Here is a 19,736-nt window from a genome sequence, read left to right on the forward strand (position 1 = left end):
ATAAAATTAATTATCCCTCCCTAATCCTTATTAATTGTGTATGGGCCAAAAACCGCTAATCCGAAATACTTGAGCATAAGTCGAGGAGCCCCATGAGGCCCATTATTAGATAGGCCCACATATCCATCCGAAGGTATGATTGGCCCAGGTCTAAGCGAAAGCCCAAGGCCCACAATTACAATGGGTGCAAGACCAAACATCTAAGGCCCAATACTTTAGATGCCAAATGAATCATAGATTGGGCCGCATGCCCAATTACGACCCAACGAAGAAGCCCGTCCGTACGGTCAACACGTGCTGACCACGTGACCTAAAACACTATAAATAGAGGAGGACCCCTCCTCATCTACTCTCTCAACTACGTGATATATCTCTCCATCTCTCTCTAAAAGCCTTTCACTTCTCTCACTTAAATATCTCCCACCGTTGACTGACTTGACCATCTGAGCTTGTTCGGCCAACATCACACCAATGTCCAAGTTTGACTGTCAACCTTCCTTTGATCTTGTAAGATTATTATAGGTCTCGATCTATGATAACAAGTGAATTGTATATTTTAGGATCTACAACTTGACCCTACGGTAGACTTGGTCACTCAATCCAAGCATTGCCCTTAATCTTAATAAACCTCTAATTTTGGACAATAGGTCCCTGGGCCGTGGTTTTATATATATTTAGTTATTTACGGGGTAAAGGCCCAAAACACGTGTCGGACCACCCATTTGTGATTTAGAAAATTCGAAAGCGATACGCGAAGCATAGACGAATCCTAGCTTCCTATGGAGCCCATTCTCCCCTAATTCCCGTTCTTACGGTTCCGATTTTATGATTTTGGAAATCCAAGCGATGGCGAAGAGGGACAAGCGAAAAGCCAAAGCCGATCGAGAAGAAGAAGTGACGAATGAAGAAAAGGGAGTAATAGCGGTGAGCATAAGTGAGGAGGACGACGACCCGAAGGCTAACGAGGATCTGAGCCTGAAGATCGTGAAGAAGGCTGTCCTGATAAGCGCGACAAGGTCGAACAGCGATGCTGATTTAGTCGGAGATAGTATTGTGGGGGATCTGTCTACGTCCTCTTCACGGGTTGCTGAGGCTGTTATTGCGAATACCAGTGGAACTGGTAGTGGCAGCGAGGCTGTAGTTGATGTGAAGCGTAAGAAGATAAAGAAGACCAAGAAATCTTCTGGGGAGCAATCCGTGAGTTTTTGTTTTATGAATTTCAATTATTTTGTATTTTCTGGCAGTTTCGATGGAAAGTAGTTGCTAAAAAATATAGCTGTCGCAGAAGCATGTTATCACCTTCCTTTTGCTGCTCATTAGTTTGAAAACGGGAGTTGAACAATTTCAACTATGGGGAGCGATAAAGAAATAATGGTGATTTGAACCTTAGCGCTTATTTGGTTGCTGAAAGATGGACAAAAAGATATTCGACCCGTGTTAAAACCTTGTAGAGGCTTTCTTATTGATTTAAAATATCCAGTTTAACCGAAGGTTATCACAGGGCAACCGAACTGGTGTAGCTGAGTTGTTTGTTCTGGCTCTAGCTCAACCGTGCTAAAACAGTTAGCCAATTATTTGGGTTGCTAGTTGAATTCACATGGATTTAGGTTCTGTGATATAATGTCATGTTACAGCATATTCTTTTTCCCCTTATCTTTTCTTTTGCTAGGTTCTCGCTTTATCACGAGCATGTAATTTCAGATGTGGTAAGATTTAATCCTTTACTGCATTAGGTAAGCGCCATAAACGAAGAGGTGAAGGTTGTAATGGTTGAAGAAGTGAAGAAGGCGGGGATGGTTGAAGCCACAGAGATGCTTGAGCCGTTGGATCCAGATGCAGTCAGGATTTCTGACAACAGTGTGCTGCGAAAGCTTCTTGTGAGTAATGTTTGCTGTGTTCTACATTTTGAAAATGTAATCCAATGTGAAGGCTCAGTGTAGTATAATCTATATTCATTATACCAGCGAGGGCCGAGATATTTTGATACCCCAGATGAGAGTTGGGGGGTGTGCTATAATTGTGGTGAAGAAGGTCATATGATGGTGAACTGCACATCCGCTAAGCGGAAGAAGCCATGCTTTGTTTGTGGATGTCTAGGCCATGGTGCTAAGCAATGCTCGAAGGTTTGTGCTTTAAATATTGTTTAACAGGTGCATGCCTTACTGTTTTTTTTTTTTGCTCAATGAAGCATTTGTAAAGATTGGTGGGGTTGAATTATCTTTAGTCTTTTCTCTTTTCTTTTCCTACTACCTCGGGGAATCATATTAGTAGGCATAGCGAGTAAGATATAAAGAAAACAAAATCTCGATGAATGCATCATCATCAGTTTTTATATTTTTTTAGCTTGATAAATCTTGCTCTCACCTATCAAACGAACCTGTTTTGTATCCATGCATTTTCCAAATATCCATTATTTTGTGTACATGTAACCCATGCTTGGTTATGTTAGCTGTGCTTGTACGTGCTCTTTGAGGGTAGTTAAAGGCTTGTGCAGTTATGCAACATGCAAGCTTAGTGGGTTGATACAGATTCATGCATGGGCGTACTCTTAACAACAGTTATCAACGTTGTGCGCAGTGCACGTATTCATTTTAAGTGTGGAACTTAAACCAAGTAATAAAATAACCATTCTTTCCTGTGTTAGGGTGTTGCATAAAATCATTCCGTTTGTTCGTTAAATTAGTTGGTTGGGGTGTTAGTATTCCTGTGTCGTCAATACAAATCGGCAGTTATCTTAGTATTTAATCCAATATTTAATTTCCTTATAGGCACAAGATTGCTTTATTTGCAAACAAAGTGGCCATCGTGCCAAAGATTGTCCTGAGAAATACAAATTTGGTGCACGGAGTTCTAAAATATGTATGAAGTGTGGAACTTCTGGGCATGATATGTTTTTATGTGAGGGTGAATATTCCAACGATGATCTCAAGGTTTGTTAAGGCTTCTTACTATGTGATCATTTTGTTCTCATTTCTTGTTCTTTCTATTTTTCATGTGAGTTTCGAGCTGTGTTAATTTGTGGCGACTATATGTTCGATACTTTCTTTGACCAGGGAATACAATGTTATGTCTGCAAGAATTTTGGCCATTTATGTTGCGTTAACTATGTAGATACTGGCCGAAGAGAACAATCATGTTATAAATGTGGTCGGCTGGGCCACACCGGTTTGGTAAATGCTTTTTATTATGTTTTAATGTTTTATCTGTGGCTTTGTTGTGAGTTTGCTCTATTCTTGGATACATCAAGATAGATGCTATGCATTTTTATTGATGCTTGAGTTTGTAAAATGCTTGCCAACTTTCCTGAAGCATTTGGTGAGATGGCTAAAATATTTGACACCCTTTATTGTTATTAGAACACAAAAACATCTTTGATATCATTGATATGTTGCATTTTTTTCAAAGTGAAATTCATCATGCAGGCATGTGCAAGGTTGCGTCAGGAAGCAACTGGTGAAGCCTCGCCTAGTTCATGCTACAGGTGTGGGAAAGAAGGACACTTTGCTCGTGAATGCACTTATTCTGCTAAGGTGAGCGCACACATGTGTTTTTTGTTCAAGGAACCATTAACTGCTGCATATTCATTTCATTGTAGATGGTATTTTGTACCATTTTCCCCTTGTCTGAAGGCCCAACCCACCCCCACCTAACATTTGTTTCTTGTGGTAACATTAAGCACTTGCGAAGCTGCAGGTTAATAGGAGGAATCGTGATTCAGCAGCCCCTGATCAAAGATTCTGTATAGAATACAAGAATAACCGAGGGAACAGCTCTGCATCCAAAATTCTTGACAAGGCTCATAAAAAGAGGAGATCCCACCATGAAGAAAGAAGCTTTGCAACACCACAGAAATCAAAACAGAGAGGTGGCTGGATGACAGAACGTCCTGGGGACTCCTCACGAGGGGAGTCCCGAAAGAATCATTGGGGGTCTCCAGGTACTCCATCTATCAAGGGTCATAAGATTTCTTCTATGGCTTCAGGCAGTCACAATTCTAGTTCACAATCATATAAAAAAATGCACAAGGTTTGCTATGAAACCCTAGTATCAAATGGATCAGTTAAAGCCGTTCCGCATAGATATTCGGCATCAAGGTTTGGTGACTTCATTGATGATGGAGTTGGGAGAAATCATGATTGGTGGTAGGTCTTTTGTGATACGAGATTTGTTTCTCATGTTGTAATAGTTGGATCTTGAAATTTTGGCTGCATGAACCATTGAATTTCAAGAGACCAGTGCTAAGGAGTTTAGAGATTTTCTTGGTAGTTTAGAAGAGGAGACACAGATAAGGAGCAGAAAATTAGAGAGGAAGATGATGATGCCTAACTGGAGATCATCTGGTCCCCTAGGGGTGGCAAAATGGTTCTGGATCTGAGTTCGAAATTGAAACACCATGTTGAAACCCAGCCACAGAGGAGGCTCAAGTGTATGATGGAGCAAAAAAATAAACTAATTTATTTTTTTCCTGATTCCCAAAAACTCTTTGAAAATTCCATGTTGATGTGGCATATAGAAGTTAGATGTCATATAACAGGAGCAATATGTCGTCATTTATTTATTAATTTATTTTGTGAGCTTCATAGCATTTTGTTTGAAATTAATAAGTTTAGGGGCTTTATATAATTTTAATTTGAGTTGAAACTTCTCTAATTATGCACAAGGAAAAAATCCATGTCTTGGGCATTTCTGTAGTTATTCTTGATATATGAATTTGTTCAGACGTATCTTGCATTTGCAATATGGGACCATACAATTTTTTAGCCTTCCATACAGGAACAAAACAGGTGCCTGAAGAGTTGCATACAAACGGAGAGTCCAGGTATGCACGTTTTCATGTAATGTAGAACTGGTATGATCAAATGCTGTCAGCATAACCCTCGATGTTGAACGTTTTTATGGTATATGTGTCTGGCTGACTCACATTTGCAGTGACAGTACTCGGTGGAGAGTAGGAAGGTTCACCAAGCAAATGCTCTGTCTCTTCACCGTTCTGCTGAGCTGACATGTCCTCACCGAGCTTCCTAAGCCTGGAGAGTTCCTCAGCTACTTCCTTCATAGTTGGCCTTTTCACGCCACTGCTATGTATGCATCTTTTTACAAGCTCCGCCACAACTTCTATCTCATCCATTTCATCTTCATCGGATACCTCAAAATCCAATATTTGATGGAGAGTGTTGTTTTCTAATGATGAGATGAAGTGTTGAATAATGTTACCTTTCTCGCTGGACCTTGAGTTGGAGGAAGGTTTCTCTCCTGTTAGTAGCTCCAAGATGACGATCCCAAAACTGTAAACATCGCTCTTCGCTGTTAAATTACCAGTCATTAGATATTCAGGATCCAAGTAACCAAAAGTTCCTTGAATTTTCGTGGCGATCACAGTTTCGTCCGCTGAAATCAGCACTGAAGCACCAAAATCGGACACTTTTGCAGTGTAATTATCATCCAAGAGTATGTTCATCGACTTGACATCGCTGTGAATGATCGGAGGGTATGCCAAAGAGTGCAAATAATTCAATGCTAGAGCAGTCTCTTCAGCGATCCTCAAGCGCGGTTTCCATGTCTTTAAAATGCGCGATTTCTTGTCATGGATATGCTGGTGAAGTGTTCCATTGGAGATAAATTCATAAACCAGCAATGGAACTTTGGTCTCCAGACACAAGCCTAACAGCTTGACTACATTCTTATGATTGACTTGTGAAACAATGCTAATTTCTTGTTGAGATTCCTCATTTACCTGAGCTTTGTCCACCCCTTTAGGCTTCTTGACTGCAACTTCAATGTTATCAGCCAGTATCCCTCTGTAAACTGAACCAAACCCGCCTTCGCCAAGAAACCGGCTTTTGTCATAGTTGTTGGTTGCTTTTAACAGCTCTGCTTCACTGAAGATCCTTACTCGTTGGTGCTTCAGTAACTTACCCCCGTTGTCTAAGAAGTTCTTCTCCTTTCTTCGCCTCTTGAATATCACAAAGACTAGAACACTGATAATCACCAATACAATGGTTGCCCCAATAACTGCACACAAAAAGATTAAAGGGTGTAAGATCGTCAAGAGACTCCAACAACTTCCTTTTTCTTTTCTGTTTTTTCTTTTTCTAGATCGGAGCCTAATCACATTCAGAAAAAGAATGGAGGATTACCTGTGAAAATCGTGGTTATTCGAAATCCCTGACATCCAACTTTTCCATCGCCGCGCATACCAACTGGGCAGTGGCATGTGTAATTCCCTATTGTGTTCTTGCAACTTCCTTTACATGTATATATTTCTGGTTCCTTGCACTCATCAATGTCTGTTGAATGCATAGAATTAGCTCACAGAAAAACAAAATTCAAAAAAAAAAAGTAACATTAATATTTCACCTCTACATCCATCTGGGAAATAAGGATTTCCTCTGAATCCTTCCTTGCACAAGCAGCGATATCCTCTGCCGTTTTCAGAGTAGGTACAGTTAGTATTTCTGCCACAAGCATATGTACTGCTGTTTGCCTCAGCTTCTTCACAGGTCTCCTCACTTACCACCCATTCTATCACAGCATCTGGTCTCACAATTGCATCTGAGTAGTTACTCAACCCGTAATCCGAAGCATTGAATGTTCTTTGATCAGCCACAAATGCATATCCACAAGGATTGAAGTCCATAACGTCTTTGTGATCAGACAAAGATCCTACAATAATATCTAATGTCTTTAGATTATGCGGAATCGGGGTCTGACAGCATCCAACACCTGAGCAGGTCTTTTCTTGTTCCATGGTTGGAGCATCACTGCATAAGGTAAGACAACCGCTGCTGAAATTTCCATCCGCGTCGCCCATCAAAGCAAATGTATCACAACCAAAAACTGTTAGTTTGTTTTCTGTGTCTGAGAATCTGTACGGTCCAGCTCCCAATGTGATGCTCTGATTGAACCATTGAATCAGCCCGGTCGCGTTGAAACAGTTGAAAGCTGCCTGGATGTTTACGGATACAGTTCCTTCCTCCACTGATATGGTATTAATAGGCATGTTAGTACCAAAGAAGAGATTAATATCACTACAATTCATGAAGAAATGATTGTTTATGGCACAAGAAGCTTCGCCAATCCCAAACGGGTACGGAACGCTGACATTCCCACATTTACCAGAACATCCAGCTTTTGTGACATATGAATCTGCCATGTCTGCTTTTGTAGCTTGAGATATGCATAACAAAACAAGCCATAGCAACATCTTCTCAAGTTCTACCATGTTTTGTCTAGCTTATTTTTCTAATCCATCTACGACTTATTTTCCACACGCACACACACACATATATATAGACAAACCACAAGTGGCGAAGAAAACAATTTGTCCAGCCTATCTCCATACATTGTATTGAAAGTCTTTAGGAAAAAAATTTGTTAAAGCTGAAAAAGTCAATGAATAATACGACTCTGCAGGCCTTACTTTGTCAGCATTGTAATTTTTCTATCACCAACTTGCGAGGAAGCTTCGCTGTCAATATCAAGATTGTGACAAATAATGGCGTGGCCTCCTTGCACCACAAAGAAGTGATTTCAGTGCCAACAATGTTCTTGACTAGGTCATAGACACAAACAAATATATTCTTTTAGACCTGAAGGCTGACATTTTTCATGTTTTCATGTTGCATTACTGTTACAGCAGCAATCTAGGAAGCACAGACACGGACACGGGACACTGACACTGAAACTTGAAGCTCTAGAGCTCTTTTTACACATCCCCTAAGAGAAGCTCTAGAGCTCTTTTCACACATGATGAAGCTGAGATTGTTCTTATTAGTTAACTGAGTAGAACGTCTAGAATTCTAAGGTCGTTTGTGTATGACTTGATCAAATGCTGTCAGCATAACTCTCAATGTCGAATCTTGACACAGTATACGTGTCTGGTTGATTCGCCTTTGCAGAAGCAATCTCATGGAAAGGGTATGATGATTCACCTAGCAAGTGCTGTGTCTCTTCACTGTCCTGCTGAGCTGACATTTCCACATGGAGCTTCATTAGCCTTGCAAGTTCCTCCGCGACTTCCTTCATTGTTGGCCTTCTTACACCGCTGCTGTCAACGCATCTTTTTGCAAGCTCAGCTACAACTTCTATTTCTTCCATTTCATCATCATCAGCAGCCTTAAAATCCAATATATGGAAGAGACTGTTACTTTCCAGAGACGATACGAAGTAGTGAATAATGCTACCCCTCTCCTTAGACCTTGAAGAAGAGCAAGGATTTTCTCCGGTGAGAAGCTCCAATAGAACGATACCAAAACTATAGACATCACTCTTTTCGGTTAAATTACCAGTCATCAGATACTCAGGATCCAAGTAACCAAAAGTCCCTTGAATTTTTGTGGCTATGACAGTTTTATCTGCTGAAATCAGCACTGAAGCACCAAAATCCGACACTTTTGCCGTGTAATTATCATCCAAGAGTACGTTTGTTGACTTGATATCGCTGTGAATGATTGGAGGGCTTGCCAGGGAATGCAAATAGTCAAGTGCTAGAGCCATCTCTGCTGCAATCCTCAGTCGAGTTTTCCATGTTTTCAAAATGCGCGATTTCTTATCATGCAGGTGCTGATAGAGAGTTCCATTGGGGATGAATTCATAAACGAGTAATGGCACTTTGGTCTCCAGACACAAGCCTAACAGCTTGACTACGTTCTTGTGGTTGACCTGTGAAACTATGCCAATTTCATGCTGAGATTCTTTGTTTACCTGAGCTTTATCTAACCCTTTAGGCATTTTGACTGCAACTTGAATGTTATCAGCTAGTATTCCTTTGTAAACTGAACCAAACCCACCTTCACCAAGAAACTGACTTGTATCATAGTTGTTGGTAGCTTTCATTAACTCTTTTTCGCTGAAAATTCGCACTCGTTGGTGCTTTAGCAGCACACCCCCATTTTCTAAGAAGTATTTCTCCTTTCTTCTCCTCTTCAGTATTATGAAGATTAGAAGACTGATAATCACCAGCAAAATGACTGCCGCACTTACTGCAAACAAAGAAGAGACATCATATGTGTTTTTTTTTTCAACGTAAGCAAAAACATGCAAATGCAAAACTCAAACTGTTTACTTCCATGAAGAATATACAGAGAACATTACCGGTGGCAATTGTGGTGATACGAAATCCATGGCAGTTAAATTTTCCATCACCGCGCATGCCAAGTGGGCAGTTGCATGTGTAGTTCCCAATTGTGTTCTTACAGTGTCCTTGACATGGGTATTTTTCTGGTTCCTTGCACTCATCAATGTCTGTCAAATGCCATGAATTAGGCAATTAGCTCGAAACAGGAACAAAAGAAACAGAAGCAGATATATATATATAAGTAAGTTGGGTTTTCACCTTCACATCCTTGTAGAAGATATGGGTTTCCCTTGAATCCATCCTCACATAAGCAGCGATATCCTTGACCGTTTTCAGAATAATCACAGCGAGTATTATTGCTACAAGCGTAAGTAGTAGGGTCAGTCTGAGCTTTTTCACATGTCTCCTCTTTCACTACCCACTCAATTACAGCAGGTGGTGCCACAGATGCGTCTGAGTAGTTGGCCAGCCCAAAATCAGAAGCATTGAAGGAGTTTTGGTCTACCAAAAATGCATATCCACAAGGATTGAATTTCAAAATATCACTATGGTTATAAAAGCTTCCCACAGTAATATTCAATGTCTTCAGGCTACGAGGAACTGTTGTCTGGCAGCATCCAATACCAGAACAAGAGTCATCTTTTGTCATGTTCTGAGGATCACACAAAGAAATGCAGCCACTAGTGAAGCTGCCTTCGCTATCACTCATATAGGCCGATGTATCGCAGCCAAAAGCTGTGAATTTGTTGCGGGTGGCAGAGAACCTGAATGGACCGTCTCCTAGCGTTATCACTTCATCGAAAGAATCATTCTCCAGCCTTCCATTCTGATCATAGCAGTCAGATGCTGCGTTGATGTACACAGATATTGTGCCTTCCTCCACGGATATATTGGAAACTATCATGTTTCCAAATAAAAGCTCAGGGGTAGTAGTGTTAGTGGCATTGCAATCTAGCAGAAAATAATCGTTTATGGCACAATCAAGGTTATCAATCCCAAATGGGAAAGGAGCACTAACATTCCCACAATTTTCAAGGCATCCGGGTTTGGTGTTTGAGAAAGTTTTTGCTGCATTTGTTGTTGGGGAAATCCACGGCAGAACAAGCCAGACCAACCACATTTTTTTCAACTTTCTTTTTAAGTTTTAACTGATCGTGTTCTATACTTCAATATATAGAGACATTTTAGAATTTAAAAACGAACCCAAAAGTAAAACATTTTCGGAATTTAATTTGTCAGCATTGCAGTTCTTCTATATCAGTAACTTGCAAGATGGCTCAGCCGTCGATATCACAGATTGAGATAAGTTAGTGGACTTGTTGCACGGCCATTGTTGGGATTAAGCAATTAACATTTCAAAACATTTTGAGCTGCAAATTGCACGGGGAAGATGTTTGTTTTTTATGCCGACTTCCATGGCTTGGCTTTCTAGGACCACAAGAGAGTGCTTTCAGTGTCGTCAATCTTTATGACGGCTTCATTAACAAAGCAAAGATATTATTCTCTTGACACTGTCCTGTGTTCCATGTTGCATTACTATATAGCAGCAATGCTCATATACTTGCATGTTTTTTTTAAGGACTTGGATTGCTAAGTTACCATACACTAATGTAGAATAATACCAGTTCAAACACTTGACCTTGAGGGGATTCAGAGAGAGGAGTTCTAGAAAAAAAATAAATTATTACGCTTGGCAATTGACTATGGAAGTAAAGAACTATATTTCACTAGTTCATCTGTTTATGTCATTATTACTTGATTGGTCTGAATCTCTGACGTCGATGCAGACGAGTAGATCTTTTAGCTTATCTTAGTCGTTGGGATATCAGCATCTTGAAATGGTCTACTAGGCTTCCATGAGCTAATCTTCATGACCTCGTTTTAAGCTTCCCCATGTACTACCTTAACAACACCGTCATCATGATAGACCTCTCACTTTCATACTAGTTAAATCTTAATAGATATTGAAAAAAAATTCTTAATTCATTCGATATCATACAATTTGAGGACTAATTATATAGAAAAATTAGTGACACTGGAATAAAGTCTACCAACTACTAAAAAAATAAATCCAGGAATAACAACTACCTAGAAAATCTATCTAGTCTGCAAGAAACCTGATATATTTATACTATTTTTGAAGTCTAAAGCTTATATTCTAGCTTGCCTTAACAGGCTCGATCGGTTGTAAGGCCAAAACCAAAGGGAAACAGTGGATCATAGTGAGCATCACCAACATTCATTGGTAGCTGATCTACTGTCTTAAACCATGTCCGGGGAAGTTTTCCGGTGAAACCATAGTCTCCAAACAGAACATCAGCAACTCCTTGGCCTTCAGTGCCTGGTAACCATGCAGCAACAAGTGCATCTATTTGTGAAAGATAAGGTTCCATCACTACAGGTCTGCCAGAGACCGTGATCACGACACACTTGACACTACCACAGACGTTGCTGATTGTATTCGGACCAGGTTCCATAATAGTCAAGTTCAAACTGTCCCCCTTAGTCTCTGCATAAGGAAGCTCTCCCACGACAACAATGGCGTAATCGAATTTGTTGGACTTGACAAATTCACTAGTAGGATTCTCACTGTAAACAATCTCAGTGCTTGGATCAACAGCAGTTGAGATTGCATTAAGGATTGTAGTTCCTGTTTCATAACAAGATAATAAGGAATCAGACAACATAGCTCTTAATCCAAGTGTGTCAAGTAAAGAGAAAAGTGTATATATGTGTATACCATAGGTGTGATTATTGCCACTAAGTCCCTGCCAAGTCATGGTCCAACCACCACATTGATAGCCAAGATTATTAGCATGAGTACCAGCAACTAGAATTCGAGATGCAGTCTTTGGAAGTGGCAGCAATGGAGCATCAGCATTCTGTCCATTCTTAAGAAGAACGAGCGACTTCCTTACAGCTTCCCTAGCCAAATCTCTGTGTGCCTGTTCATAAAAAACAAAATATTATAGGCTGAAGAGATATTTTAGAGGATTAATGTGAATAAACTGGAACTGAAACTGACCTGACTACCAAGCTGGTCTACATAGGTCAGATCAGCCATGGGGTTCTCAAACAGACCCATTGTGAATTTCACTCTCAAGATTCTCCTAACAGCATCATCTATACGACTCATTGGAATAACCTTCTTCTCAACCAAATCAGTCACGATATCAATGAACTCAGTATGGTTGTAGGGAACCATGACCTGAAATGTTTTCAGCAAACACAGTAAATGTTACATTACTTGTACTTAATCTATGAAATGCTTCTGAAGTTGTAGAGGGAATATAGATTTTTACTAACCATGTCAATTCCAGCATGAATGCCTTGTAGGATTGCGTCGGAGTAGTTTGAATGTGCTGGTGTTTTGATCCTATCAATACCTTGCCAATCAGAGATGACAAAACCCTGCAGTTTGTGCAAAAACACAGTATCACCAATTACTCTAGACTATTAAAAAAAGCACACTAATGCACTTCTTTATAGACAAAATTTACATACCCTAAACTTCAATCTGTTCTTGAGAAAATTGGTGACAAGCTCACGATTAGCGTGCATCTTTTCTCCGTTCCAGCTTGAGTATGAAACCATGATTGTGGAAACGCCCTTGATAATAGCATGGTAATAACCCGGCATATGAATGCTCAACAATCCATGCCTATCAATCACAGTGTTGTTCTCATTGATGCCTCTGGTGGTTCCACCATCACCAACAAAATGCTTTGCACAAGCTGCAACCTTATCCCTGCAACCAATGATTTTGTTTGATTTTATATCAGAAGAACCTAGCTAGCGCATATTAAGTCGTTTAGTTCAATACCAAAAAATCACTAAAGTAATGATCTTTACCTTCCACCAACATAAGGAACACCCCTAGGCGAATTTAAAGGGAGGTCTCCTTGCAATCCAGGTATGATTTCTGTCATTTCTTTCACAATGTTGGGGTCCTCACTGTAGCTCTCATAGCATCTGCCCCATCTAGGATCTCTACAAACCTGTCATGAAAGAGTTACACATCTTATAAGCTTTTAGACAGAAAATTTAGTGCAAAAGTACTAATCTTTGCTTTTTCATATTGTTATTAGAAGCTTGAATACCGCAATGCATGGCGCAAAAGCATAATTAATTCCAGTTGCTCTAACTTCAAGAGCAGTAGCAGCACCAATCTTCTTCACAAGGGCAGGATCCCTGCAATAAGGTAAATCATTGATCATATGAGTAAATTTCAGATCAAAACATAAAGATAAATATGCAATGGCATCATATAAAGATATATACCTGGTGGCACCAAGACCAACATTATGTGGGAATAGGGTAGCCTTATAGACATTGTTATGTCCATGAACAGCATCAATACCATAAATCATCGGAATCCCAAGTCGGCTTGAGAGTGATCCAGTCTGCAAATTATTAACCAATTCAACCCAATCCTGTGGAGTAGCCTTTGGGGAAGGCACATGACCTCCACCACTTAATACACTGCCAATGGAGTAATCCCTCATGATCTCAGGTGTGACAACGTCATGGTCTAGTTGTGCCATCTGACCAATTTTTTCTGCCAGTGTCATTCTCTTCATCAGGTCTCTAATCCTCATATTCATTGGCTCATCCGGGTTTCTATATGTTAACACCCCTGTTGCTTCTGCTGATAAACAGCAGAACAAGATGCAGAACAAAACAAGACTAGCCATCTTCGCGGTTGATGCCATCTTTGCTTCTGCTAAAAGTAAAATTGCTTCAGTCTAGATCAAAACAAGTAAAAAAACAAAACTGTAAGTTCATACTTTAATATCAAGTAAATTACCTATTGACAAGTCTGCACTGTTAACAATTCTGATTTTTTTTTTCTCAATATAGTAGTTGGATGGGGAGAGTCGAGAGTGTATATATAGTGGTTCAAGAGTGGAGAGTTTGCTGTTGATATTGAGTGTTGTAGGAGTTTTGAGAAGGATAAGACTTGTTATTTTAGTGTTGTAAGAGTTGAGTGTTAATAGTAGTTGATATCAGTTTTGCAACTGGAATGTCTTTAAGAGTTTGAGATTAAATTAGATTTGGTTAGTTCAGTTGTACTCAAATTTGTACTTTTTTATGGTATAAAATCGGTGGTTGAATTCGAATACAACTTGTTTGGATTAGAGGAAATATGCTTTGCTTTTTTGGTTTTCTTACCAACTAATTTGGGCCCAAAAAAAAACTAATTTGGGCTGACAGCACATTCAACTGGATAATCAAGTCATCTGGATAGTAAAACGGCCCAGTACCATCCAAGCCCACTAGGCCCCCAGATTCTCACTCAGACTCGGCTACATTTTGGGGCACAAATGGGCCCAGTCAGTTGCGACAGAGGGCTATGACAGCCTTTAACATTAATGGGCCTAACTATTTTGGCCCATTTGTCTAATGGTAGGCCAGCCCATTTTCGAAAGTTGAAAGTCTGTTGCGAGTTGCTACCCAGTGTTCTGCGTTACTTGAGGTGACGAAGTAGGCCGACTCTTGGGCCAATCCACGGGACTTTTGATTGGCCAGCTCATTGGACTTTATGGCCCAGAAGGCCGAAGTTTGGGCCAATTCACTGGATTGGCCGGTCACTGGACTTATATGGCCCATTAGGCCCTAGGCAGAGGCTTGGGCCAACCCATTTTTTGAAACGGCGAGCCGCTCTCACGAGAGTCACGACCCTGTGTTCTGAACTGCTTCAGGTGACCGCCTGTATCATCGAATCCTCGATCACTGGGTTTTCGATTGCTACAATGGCTCTCTCACTGCGTCTTCCAGATGATCTTTCACGGAGCTCTGTAACTCTCTGTCCTTATCTTCTTTTTCTGCTAGGGTTTCCTCGGCGACTTGAGTTTCATAGGCATATGGCATTAACTATTAGATTTGCTTGTTCATATAAATCTCTTGGACTTGAAAAAATAAATTTAACGTTCAATTACAATGTTGATGAATCTCTTTCTCAATTTGGCTTCTTTTAGTTTTCATGCACATAATTAATTTGCTCGATAAGGATTTATTACTTTGAAATAATAGCCAACAGTATGAAGAGGATCAGAAGTCTTGCTACTGGAGATTCCATGGCAAGACAGCATGAATTGGAGATAGTGAAGAGTTTGATTATCTTTCCGAGTTTGAAAATATTTGAATACGATTCATATGAAGGTAAGAACTGAGAAGTTTGTTTTTTGGCAAGGCTGTATAAGTAAATAATATTTATGTATAAAAAGTTACTCCCTATTACTCTTTATTGCTTTGTGTATAGTTGGTAAGAAAATATTCCGGGCTTGATATGTTAATGTAATCCAGAACAAATCATAGTGAGGTATTTGTTCTTATCCATTTGTATTTCCAATATAAGACTGATCTGTCACTATTTTTCATATCAGTCCTAGATAATCACCACTCCTTTATATTCGCTCCATTGAACAACTTTTATTATGCTTTAGTCTGTTTTCACTTTTATTATGCTTTGCTCTGTTTTCACTTTTATGTTTTCTTTCTGTTAGGGTCCACAGATTCGTGTTTGAATATCTTCTCTCAGTTCTTTCAGTTGGTTAAGTTTAAGGCAATTTATTTGTTTTTGTAGAATAAGAATGGCTAGAATTGCAGGTTTTTTCTTGTTCTGCATCCTGTTATGCATCTCAGCTGAAGCAGAGGTCTTAAAATATAAAAACCCAGATGAACCCATGAATATGAGGATCAAAGACTTGATGGGTCGAATGACATTGTTGGAAAAAATTGGTCAGATGGTTCAACTAGACAGAACTGCTGCTACTCCTGAGATTATGAGGGATTACTCTATTGGTAGTCTACTCAGTGGAGGAGGGAGTACGCCACTCCCTCAGGCCACTGCTGAGGATTGGATTAACATGGTTAATGGTTTCCAGAATGGATCCCTATCCAGCCGTCTTGGGATTCCTATGATCTATGGCATTGATGCTGTTCACGGCCACAATAATGTCTATAAGGCTACAATATTCCCACACAACGTTGGTCTTGGAGCCACTAGGTAATATTTATATGATAACATTGTGTTTCTCTCTTTATATTTTTGATTATTTGCAATCTGATTGTCTGGATATGTTTTTCCTTTCCCTTCCTGATTTAGTTCTCTGAAATATTTGTGCATTTGTGACACGTAGGATCTGAGATTACTCATATGATAATCTATCTTGTCGCAGGGACCCTGCCCTTGCAAAAAGGATTGGTGCTGCGACTGCTCTTGAAGTTAGAGCTACTGGGATTAATTATGCTTTTTCCCCGTGCATTGCGGTATATACAGATTAAGTTATGCAGATGAAGTTATGTTTATCTCCGTAAGTCGATTAACTGCCAACTGCTTTCATGATAGGTTTGTAGAGATCCTAGATGGGGAAGGTGTTATGAGAGCTACAGTGAGGACCCAACCATTGTCAGGGAAATGACAGAAATCATACCTGGATTGCAAGGGGACCTTCCTTTGAATTCACGAAAGGGTGTTCCTTATGTTGCAAGGTAAATATGTACTTCTCGTGATTCTGTTTTCGCATTATTTGTTCTAACTCAACAAATCAAGTTAAGCAACTTGACGCTTTGTTTGGTCCTTCTGATCTGATGAAAAGTGTTTGATGTGAAATCAATAACCAAACTTGATTCTAATACTTGAAAACAAATTCCTTGTGACAGTAATAAGGTTGCGGCTTGTGCGAAGCATTTTGTTGGCGATGGTGGCACCACCAAGGGTATCAATGAGAACAACACTGTGATTGATAGGCATGGACTGTTCAGCATTCACATGCCAGCTTACTATGATGCTATTAGGAAGGGTGTAGCCACAGTCATGGTTTCCTACTCAAGCTGGAATGGGGAAAAGATGCATGCTAACCGTGATCTTATCACTAATTTTCTCAAGGATACCTTAAAGTTCAGGGTACTGTATTTCGGATAGCTTTTGTACACAACTTCTTCAATAAAGAAATGATCCTTGGTCTTCTAATATTTGGGTTATTGCAAGGTGCAGGGCTTTGTTATCTCTGATTGGCAAGGTATTGATAAGATCACCACACCCATACATGCAAATTACACCTACTCAGTTCTCAAAAGCGTTGAAGCTGGAATAGACATGGTTACAATATCTATTCTATATACCATTTGAAATTGTTCATAGATGAAATAATCAAATAAGACATGCCATGATATTATTGTGTCTGCTGAACACTTTTCAGGTCATGCTTCCTTTCAATCATACCGAATTCATCGATATCCTGACCAGCTTGGTTGAGAAAAATTTTATTCCCATGAGTCGTATTGACGATGCTGTTAGGAGAATCTTGAGAGTGAAATTCACAATGGGTTTGTTTGAGAACCCCATGGCTGATCAGACCTATATGCACCATCTTGGGGGCCAGGTCAGTTTCACTTTCAATTTCTTTACAGTAACATCTCAAGTATCTCTCCAGCACTATTAAACTGTTTACTTTTCGTCGCAGATGCATAGAGATTTGGCAAGGGAAGCCGTTAGGAAGTCGCTTGTTCTCTTGAAGAACGGACAGAATGCTGATAGTCCATTGCTACCTCTTCCCAAAAATGCATCCAGAATCTTGGTTGCTGGAACTCATGCCAATAATCTTGGTTATCAATGTGGGGGTTGGACTATTGCTTGGCAGGGACTTAGTGGGAACAACCTCACTTATGGTACGTAAATGCACTTCATCTTCTAATTCCCCCCCCCCCCCACACACACACACACATTTACGACTAAAGGTACATTAACTGATTCCTTGTGTGTTTTTAATGAACAGGAACCACAATCCTTAATGCACTCTCAACTGCTGTTGATCCTAGCACTGAGATTGTTTACAGTGAAAACCCTAGTAGCGATTTTGTCAAGTCAAATAACTTTGACTTTGCCATTGTTGCTATTGGAGAGCCTCCTTATGCTGAGACTAAAGGAGACAGCATGAACTTGACTATTATGGAACCTGGTCCTAGCACAATCAGCAATGTGTGTGGTGGTGTCAAGTGTGTTGTTATCACCATCACCGGCAGACCTGTCGTGATGGAACCTTATCTTCCACAAATAGAAGCACTTGTTGCTGCATGGTTACCAGGCACCGAAGGCCAAGGAATTGCTGATGTTCTGTTCGGGGACTATGGATTCACCGGAAAGCTTGCCCGGACATGGTTTAAAACAGTTGATCAGCTACCAATGAATGTTGGTGATGCTCACTATGATCCACTCTTCCCCTTTGGTTTTGGTCTTACTACTGAGCCCGTCAAGGAAATGTAATATTGAGGCTTTGGACAACATTAAGCTCTAGAAGAATAATGAATTTTTCCATACACAGTTCTGAGGTCAAAGAAAGTAAGATTTCGGAATAATATTAGTTGATTTAGATTTCATTTGAATGCTGAATGGTTATTAGTTTCGAATAGTCCTTGCTCAGGTTTTCAATATCCCATTTTGATTAAACCCGAAAGACACTGCTCAGCCTATGGTAGTATCTTGCGCTTATATTCACTCTTAGCAAGCAATAATCTGAGGTCAAGACCCATACGTTATCATGACTAGCCAAGCATGCTAGCTTTGAGAAAATTTTTATGTTGAGAGGTCCAGAGGGAAACAAACAACTCTAGTAAACACCATGGGGAATGAGGGGTTGAAATGATAATAGTAATGAAATGTTGCCCCATCCATGGTCTCTGGAAACTGTGAAAGGGATTGAGTCCTTGGGATTTGGGGGAAAACGGGGTACGACACAAGTCATTATTACTTAGTGTCAATATTTTAGAACTTGAGTGATTATCGTCTCACTTCGTAATTTTATTTATTTAAAATGGGACATTATTTGACTGTGCAGCTTTAGGCACCAAAGTAGTTAGAGTCGACCATGCACATTAGTGACATTGCATGCATTTGTGTAACCTGCAGCTGAAAAGCAGCAATATTCGAGAAGAGGACCTGACCACTCTTCAGCCACACAGATACATCGGACAAAGATCAAGAGGTCATACCAGCATCTGTTGTTGCCTGTGTAGATGGAGAAGTTGGTGGAGAATCGGAAGGCTCCGATACCATGTTATACTTTGTATGATACAAAGTCCTATCACAAGATTGTGAATGTTGCAGTAGAATTCGAAGAAGAAGGTTGGTAGAAGAAGAAAAGAGAGAACAGTACATTTAATTAACATAGACAAAAATAATAAGATAAAATATATAAACAAAAGTATCTATTGGACTCATAAAGAATAGAAGCCCAAGCCCAATTCAAGATAGAAGTCCAACTTGAGAAGACTAATGAAAACTGATCAAAGCCCAATACCCAGATAATGTAGCGTTCAAGGGAAAGGCCCACTAACGCAAAAGGGCACCAGAACAAAGAAAGCCCTATAATCGTGTAGAACCGCGAGCAGCAATGGCGCTGATCTAGACGACTAGTTGAAGAAGAGATGCAGCGGAGCTTGGCGCTTTTCAGTTATAGCCGGAAATGGCGTACCGTTTTCAGGGCTAATGTTGGTATCGGCTAACAGAATTCCATCTGAGGTTTCTGAAATCGAAAGGGTAGAAATATCAGGAACAGTCAGCGTAGAAGGCAAAGCGCTCCCTGTCCCAGTTGGAGAGAGATGTATGTTTTCTGAAGTAGAGGTGGCCTGGATTCCATTAGGTTTTTCCACATCTGGT

The 19,736-nt window shown here is 40.1% G+C and overlaps 5 protein-coding genes across 8 annotated transcripts; 2 read left to right on the plus strand and 3 right to left on the minus strand.

The window, feature by feature from the left end:
• Nucleotides 1-717: 717 nt before the first annotated feature.
• Nucleotides 718-4,993, plus strand: LOC120002168 (zinc finger CCHC domain-containing protein 7-like). 3 transcript variants are annotated; one of them, XM_038850779.1, is made up of 8 exons: nucleotides 718-1,197; nucleotides 1,734-1,877; nucleotides 1,965-2,123; nucleotides 2,769-2,930; nucleotides 3,054-3,170; nucleotides 3,423-3,530; nucleotides 3,694-3,937; nucleotides 4,774-4,993. In XM_038850779.1, the coding sequence occupies exons 1-8, from the start codon at nucleotides 826-828 to the stop codon at nucleotides 4,842-4,844; spliced, it is 1,377 nt and encodes a 458-aa protein (XP_038706707.1). In that variant the 5' UTR covers nucleotides 718-825; the 3' UTR covers nucleotides 4,845-4,993. The 3 variants fall into 3 exon arrangements, with proteins under 3 accessions (XP_038706707.1, XP_038706706.1, XP_038706708.1); XM_038850778.1 differs by lacking the exon at nucleotides 4,774-4,993 and having other exon boundaries at nucleotides 3,694-4,585; XM_038850780.1 differs by lacking the exon at nucleotides 4,774-4,993 and having other exon boundaries at nucleotides 3,677-3,852.
• Nucleotides 4,454-7,268, minus strand: LOC120002167 (wall-associated receptor kinase 2-like). Its single transcript, XM_038850777.1, has 3 exons — nucleotides 6,358-7,268; nucleotides 6,138-6,287; nucleotides 4,454-6,012 (listed from the first exon to the last, which is right to left on the minus strand). The coding sequence occupies exons 1-3, from the start codon at nucleotides 7,220-7,222 to the stop codon at nucleotides 4,856-4,858; spliced, it is 2,172 nt and encodes a 723-aa protein (XP_038706705.1). The 5' UTR covers nucleotides 7,223-7,268; the 3' UTR covers nucleotides 4,454-4,855.
• Nucleotides 7,269-7,824: 556 nt separating this feature from the next.
• LOC120002462 (wall-associated receptor kinase 2-like) lies at nucleotides 7,825-10,196 on the minus strand. The gene is made up of 3 exons (XM_038851239.1): nucleotides 9,335-10,196; nucleotides 9,094-9,243; nucleotides 7,825-8,981 (listed from the first exon to the last, which is right to left on the minus strand). Exons 1-3 carry the CDS (start codon nucleotides 10,194-10,196, stop codon nucleotides 7,825-7,827), a joined length of 2,169 nt encoding a protein of 722 aa, XP_038707167.1.
• A 1,026-nt stretch (nucleotides 10,197-11,222) lies between these two features.
• Nucleotides 11,223-13,770, minus strand: LOC120002179 (beta-glucosidase BoGH3B-like). Its single transcript, XM_038850808.1, has 8 exons — nucleotides 13,358-13,770; nucleotides 13,177-13,267; nucleotides 12,929-13,074; nucleotides 12,581-12,824; nucleotides 12,383-12,487; nucleotides 12,102-12,284; nucleotides 11,817-12,021; nucleotides 11,223-11,726 (listed from the first exon to the last, which is right to left on the minus strand). The coding sequence occupies exons 1-8, from the start codon at nucleotides 13,768-13,770 to the stop codon at nucleotides 11,245-11,247; spliced, it is 1,869 nt and encodes a 622-aa protein (XP_038706736.1). The 3' UTR covers nucleotides 11,223-11,244.
• Nucleotides 13,771-14,731: 961 nt separating this feature from the next.
• LOC120002176 (beta-glucosidase BoGH3B-like) lies at nucleotides 14,732-18,457 on the plus strand. 2 transcript variants are annotated; one of them, XM_038850805.1, is made up of 10 exons: nucleotides 14,732-14,874; nucleotides 15,110-15,238; nucleotides 15,686-16,085; nucleotides 16,258-16,348; nucleotides 16,428-16,570; nucleotides 16,742-16,985; nucleotides 17,076-17,180; nucleotides 17,281-17,463; nucleotides 17,545-17,749; nucleotides 17,857-18,457. In XM_038850805.1, the coding sequence occupies exons 2-10, from the start codon at nucleotides 15,118-15,120 to the stop codon at nucleotides 18,342-18,344; spliced, it is 1,980 nt and encodes a 659-aa protein (XP_038706733.1). In that variant the 5' UTR covers nucleotides 14,732-14,874; nucleotides 15,110-15,117; the 3' UTR covers nucleotides 18,345-18,457. The 2 variants fall into 2 exon arrangements, with proteins under 2 accessions (XP_038706733.1, XP_038706732.1); XM_038850804.1 differs by having other exon boundaries at nucleotides 14,732-15,238.
• The last annotated feature ends 1,279 nt before the right edge of the window (nucleotides 18,458-19,736 follow it).

This window comes from Tripterygium wilfordii, chromosome 7, assembly GCF_013401445.1.
Source record: "Tripterygium wilfordii isolate XIE 37 chromosome 7, ASM1340144v1, whole genome shotgun sequence".
NCBI lineage: Eukaryota > Viridiplantae > Streptophyta > Magnoliopsida > Celastrales > Celastraceae > Tripterygium > Tripterygium wilfordii.

What these genes read in the sequence shown, in the direction of transcription:
- LOC120002168 (XM_038850778.1), top strand. Translation starts at nt 826, where the DNA reads ATGATTTTGGAAATCCAAGCGATGGCGAAGAGGGACAAGCGAAAAGCC. An exon ending in GTGCTAAGCAATGCTCGAAG is followed by an intron (nt 2,124 to 2,768) that starts GTTTGTGCTTTA and finishes ATTTCCTTATAG; the next exon opens with GCACAAGATTGCTTTATTTG. An exon ending in ATTCCAACGATGATCTCAAG is followed by an intron (nt 2,931 to 3,053) that starts GTTTGTTAAGGC and finishes TTCTTTGACCAG; the next exon opens with GGAATACAATGTTATGTCTG.
- LOC120002167 (XM_038850777.1), bottom strand. Translation starts at nt 7,222, where the DNA reads ATGGTAGAACTTGAGAAGATGTTGCTATGGCTTGTTTTGTTATGCATA. An exon ending in TTTCCCAGATGGATGTAGAG is followed by an intron (nt 6,288 to 6,357) that starts GTGAAATATTAA and finishes TGCATTCAACAG; the next exon opens with ACATTGATGAGTGCAAGGAA. An exon ending in AATAACCACGATTTTCACAG is followed by an intron (nt 6,013 to 6,137) that starts GTAATCCTCCAT and finishes TTTTGTGTGCAG; the next exon opens with TTATTGGGGCAACCATTGTA.
- LOC120002462 (XM_038851239.1), bottom strand. Translation starts at nt 10,196, where the DNA reads ATGTGGTTGGTCTGGCTTGTTCTGCCGTGGATTTCCCCAACAACAAAT. An exon ending in TCTTCTACAAGGATGTGAAG is followed by an intron (nt 9,244 to 9,334) that starts GTGAAAACCCAA and finishes GGCATTTGACAG; the next exon opens with ACATTGATGAGTGCAAGGAA. An exon ending in TATCACCACAATTGCCACCG is followed by an intron (nt 8,982 to 9,093) that starts GTAATGTTCTCT and finishes CTTTGTTTGCAG; the next exon opens with TAAGTGCGGCAGTCATTTTG.
- LOC120002179 (XM_038850808.1), bottom strand. Translation starts at nt 13,770, where the DNA reads ATGGCTAGTCTTGTTTTGTTCTGCATCTTGTTCTGCTGTTTATCAGCA. An exon ending in AGAACAGATTGAAGTTTAGG is followed by an intron (nt 12,488 to 12,580) that starts GTATGTAAATTT and finishes CACAAACTGCAG; the next exon opens with GGTTTTGTCATCTCTGATTG. An exon ending in TAGACCAGCTTGGTAGTCAG is followed by an intron (nt 12,022 to 12,101) that starts GTCAGTTTCAGT and finishes TTTTATGAACAG; the next exon opens with GCACACAGAGATTTGGCTAG.
- LOC120002176 (XM_038850804.1), top strand. Translation starts at nt 15,118, where the DNA reads ATGAAGAGGATCAGAAGTCTTGCTACTGGAGATTCCATGGCAAGACAG. An exon ending in TTGAAGCTGGAATAGACATG is followed by an intron (nt 17,181 to 17,280) that starts GTTACAATATCT and finishes AACACTTTTCAG; the next exon opens with GTCATGCTTCCTTTCAATCA. An exon ending in TGCACCATCTTGGGGGCCAG is followed by an intron (nt 17,464 to 17,544) that starts GTCAGTTTCACT and finishes TTTTCGTCGCAG; the next exon opens with ATGCATAGAGATTTGGCAAG.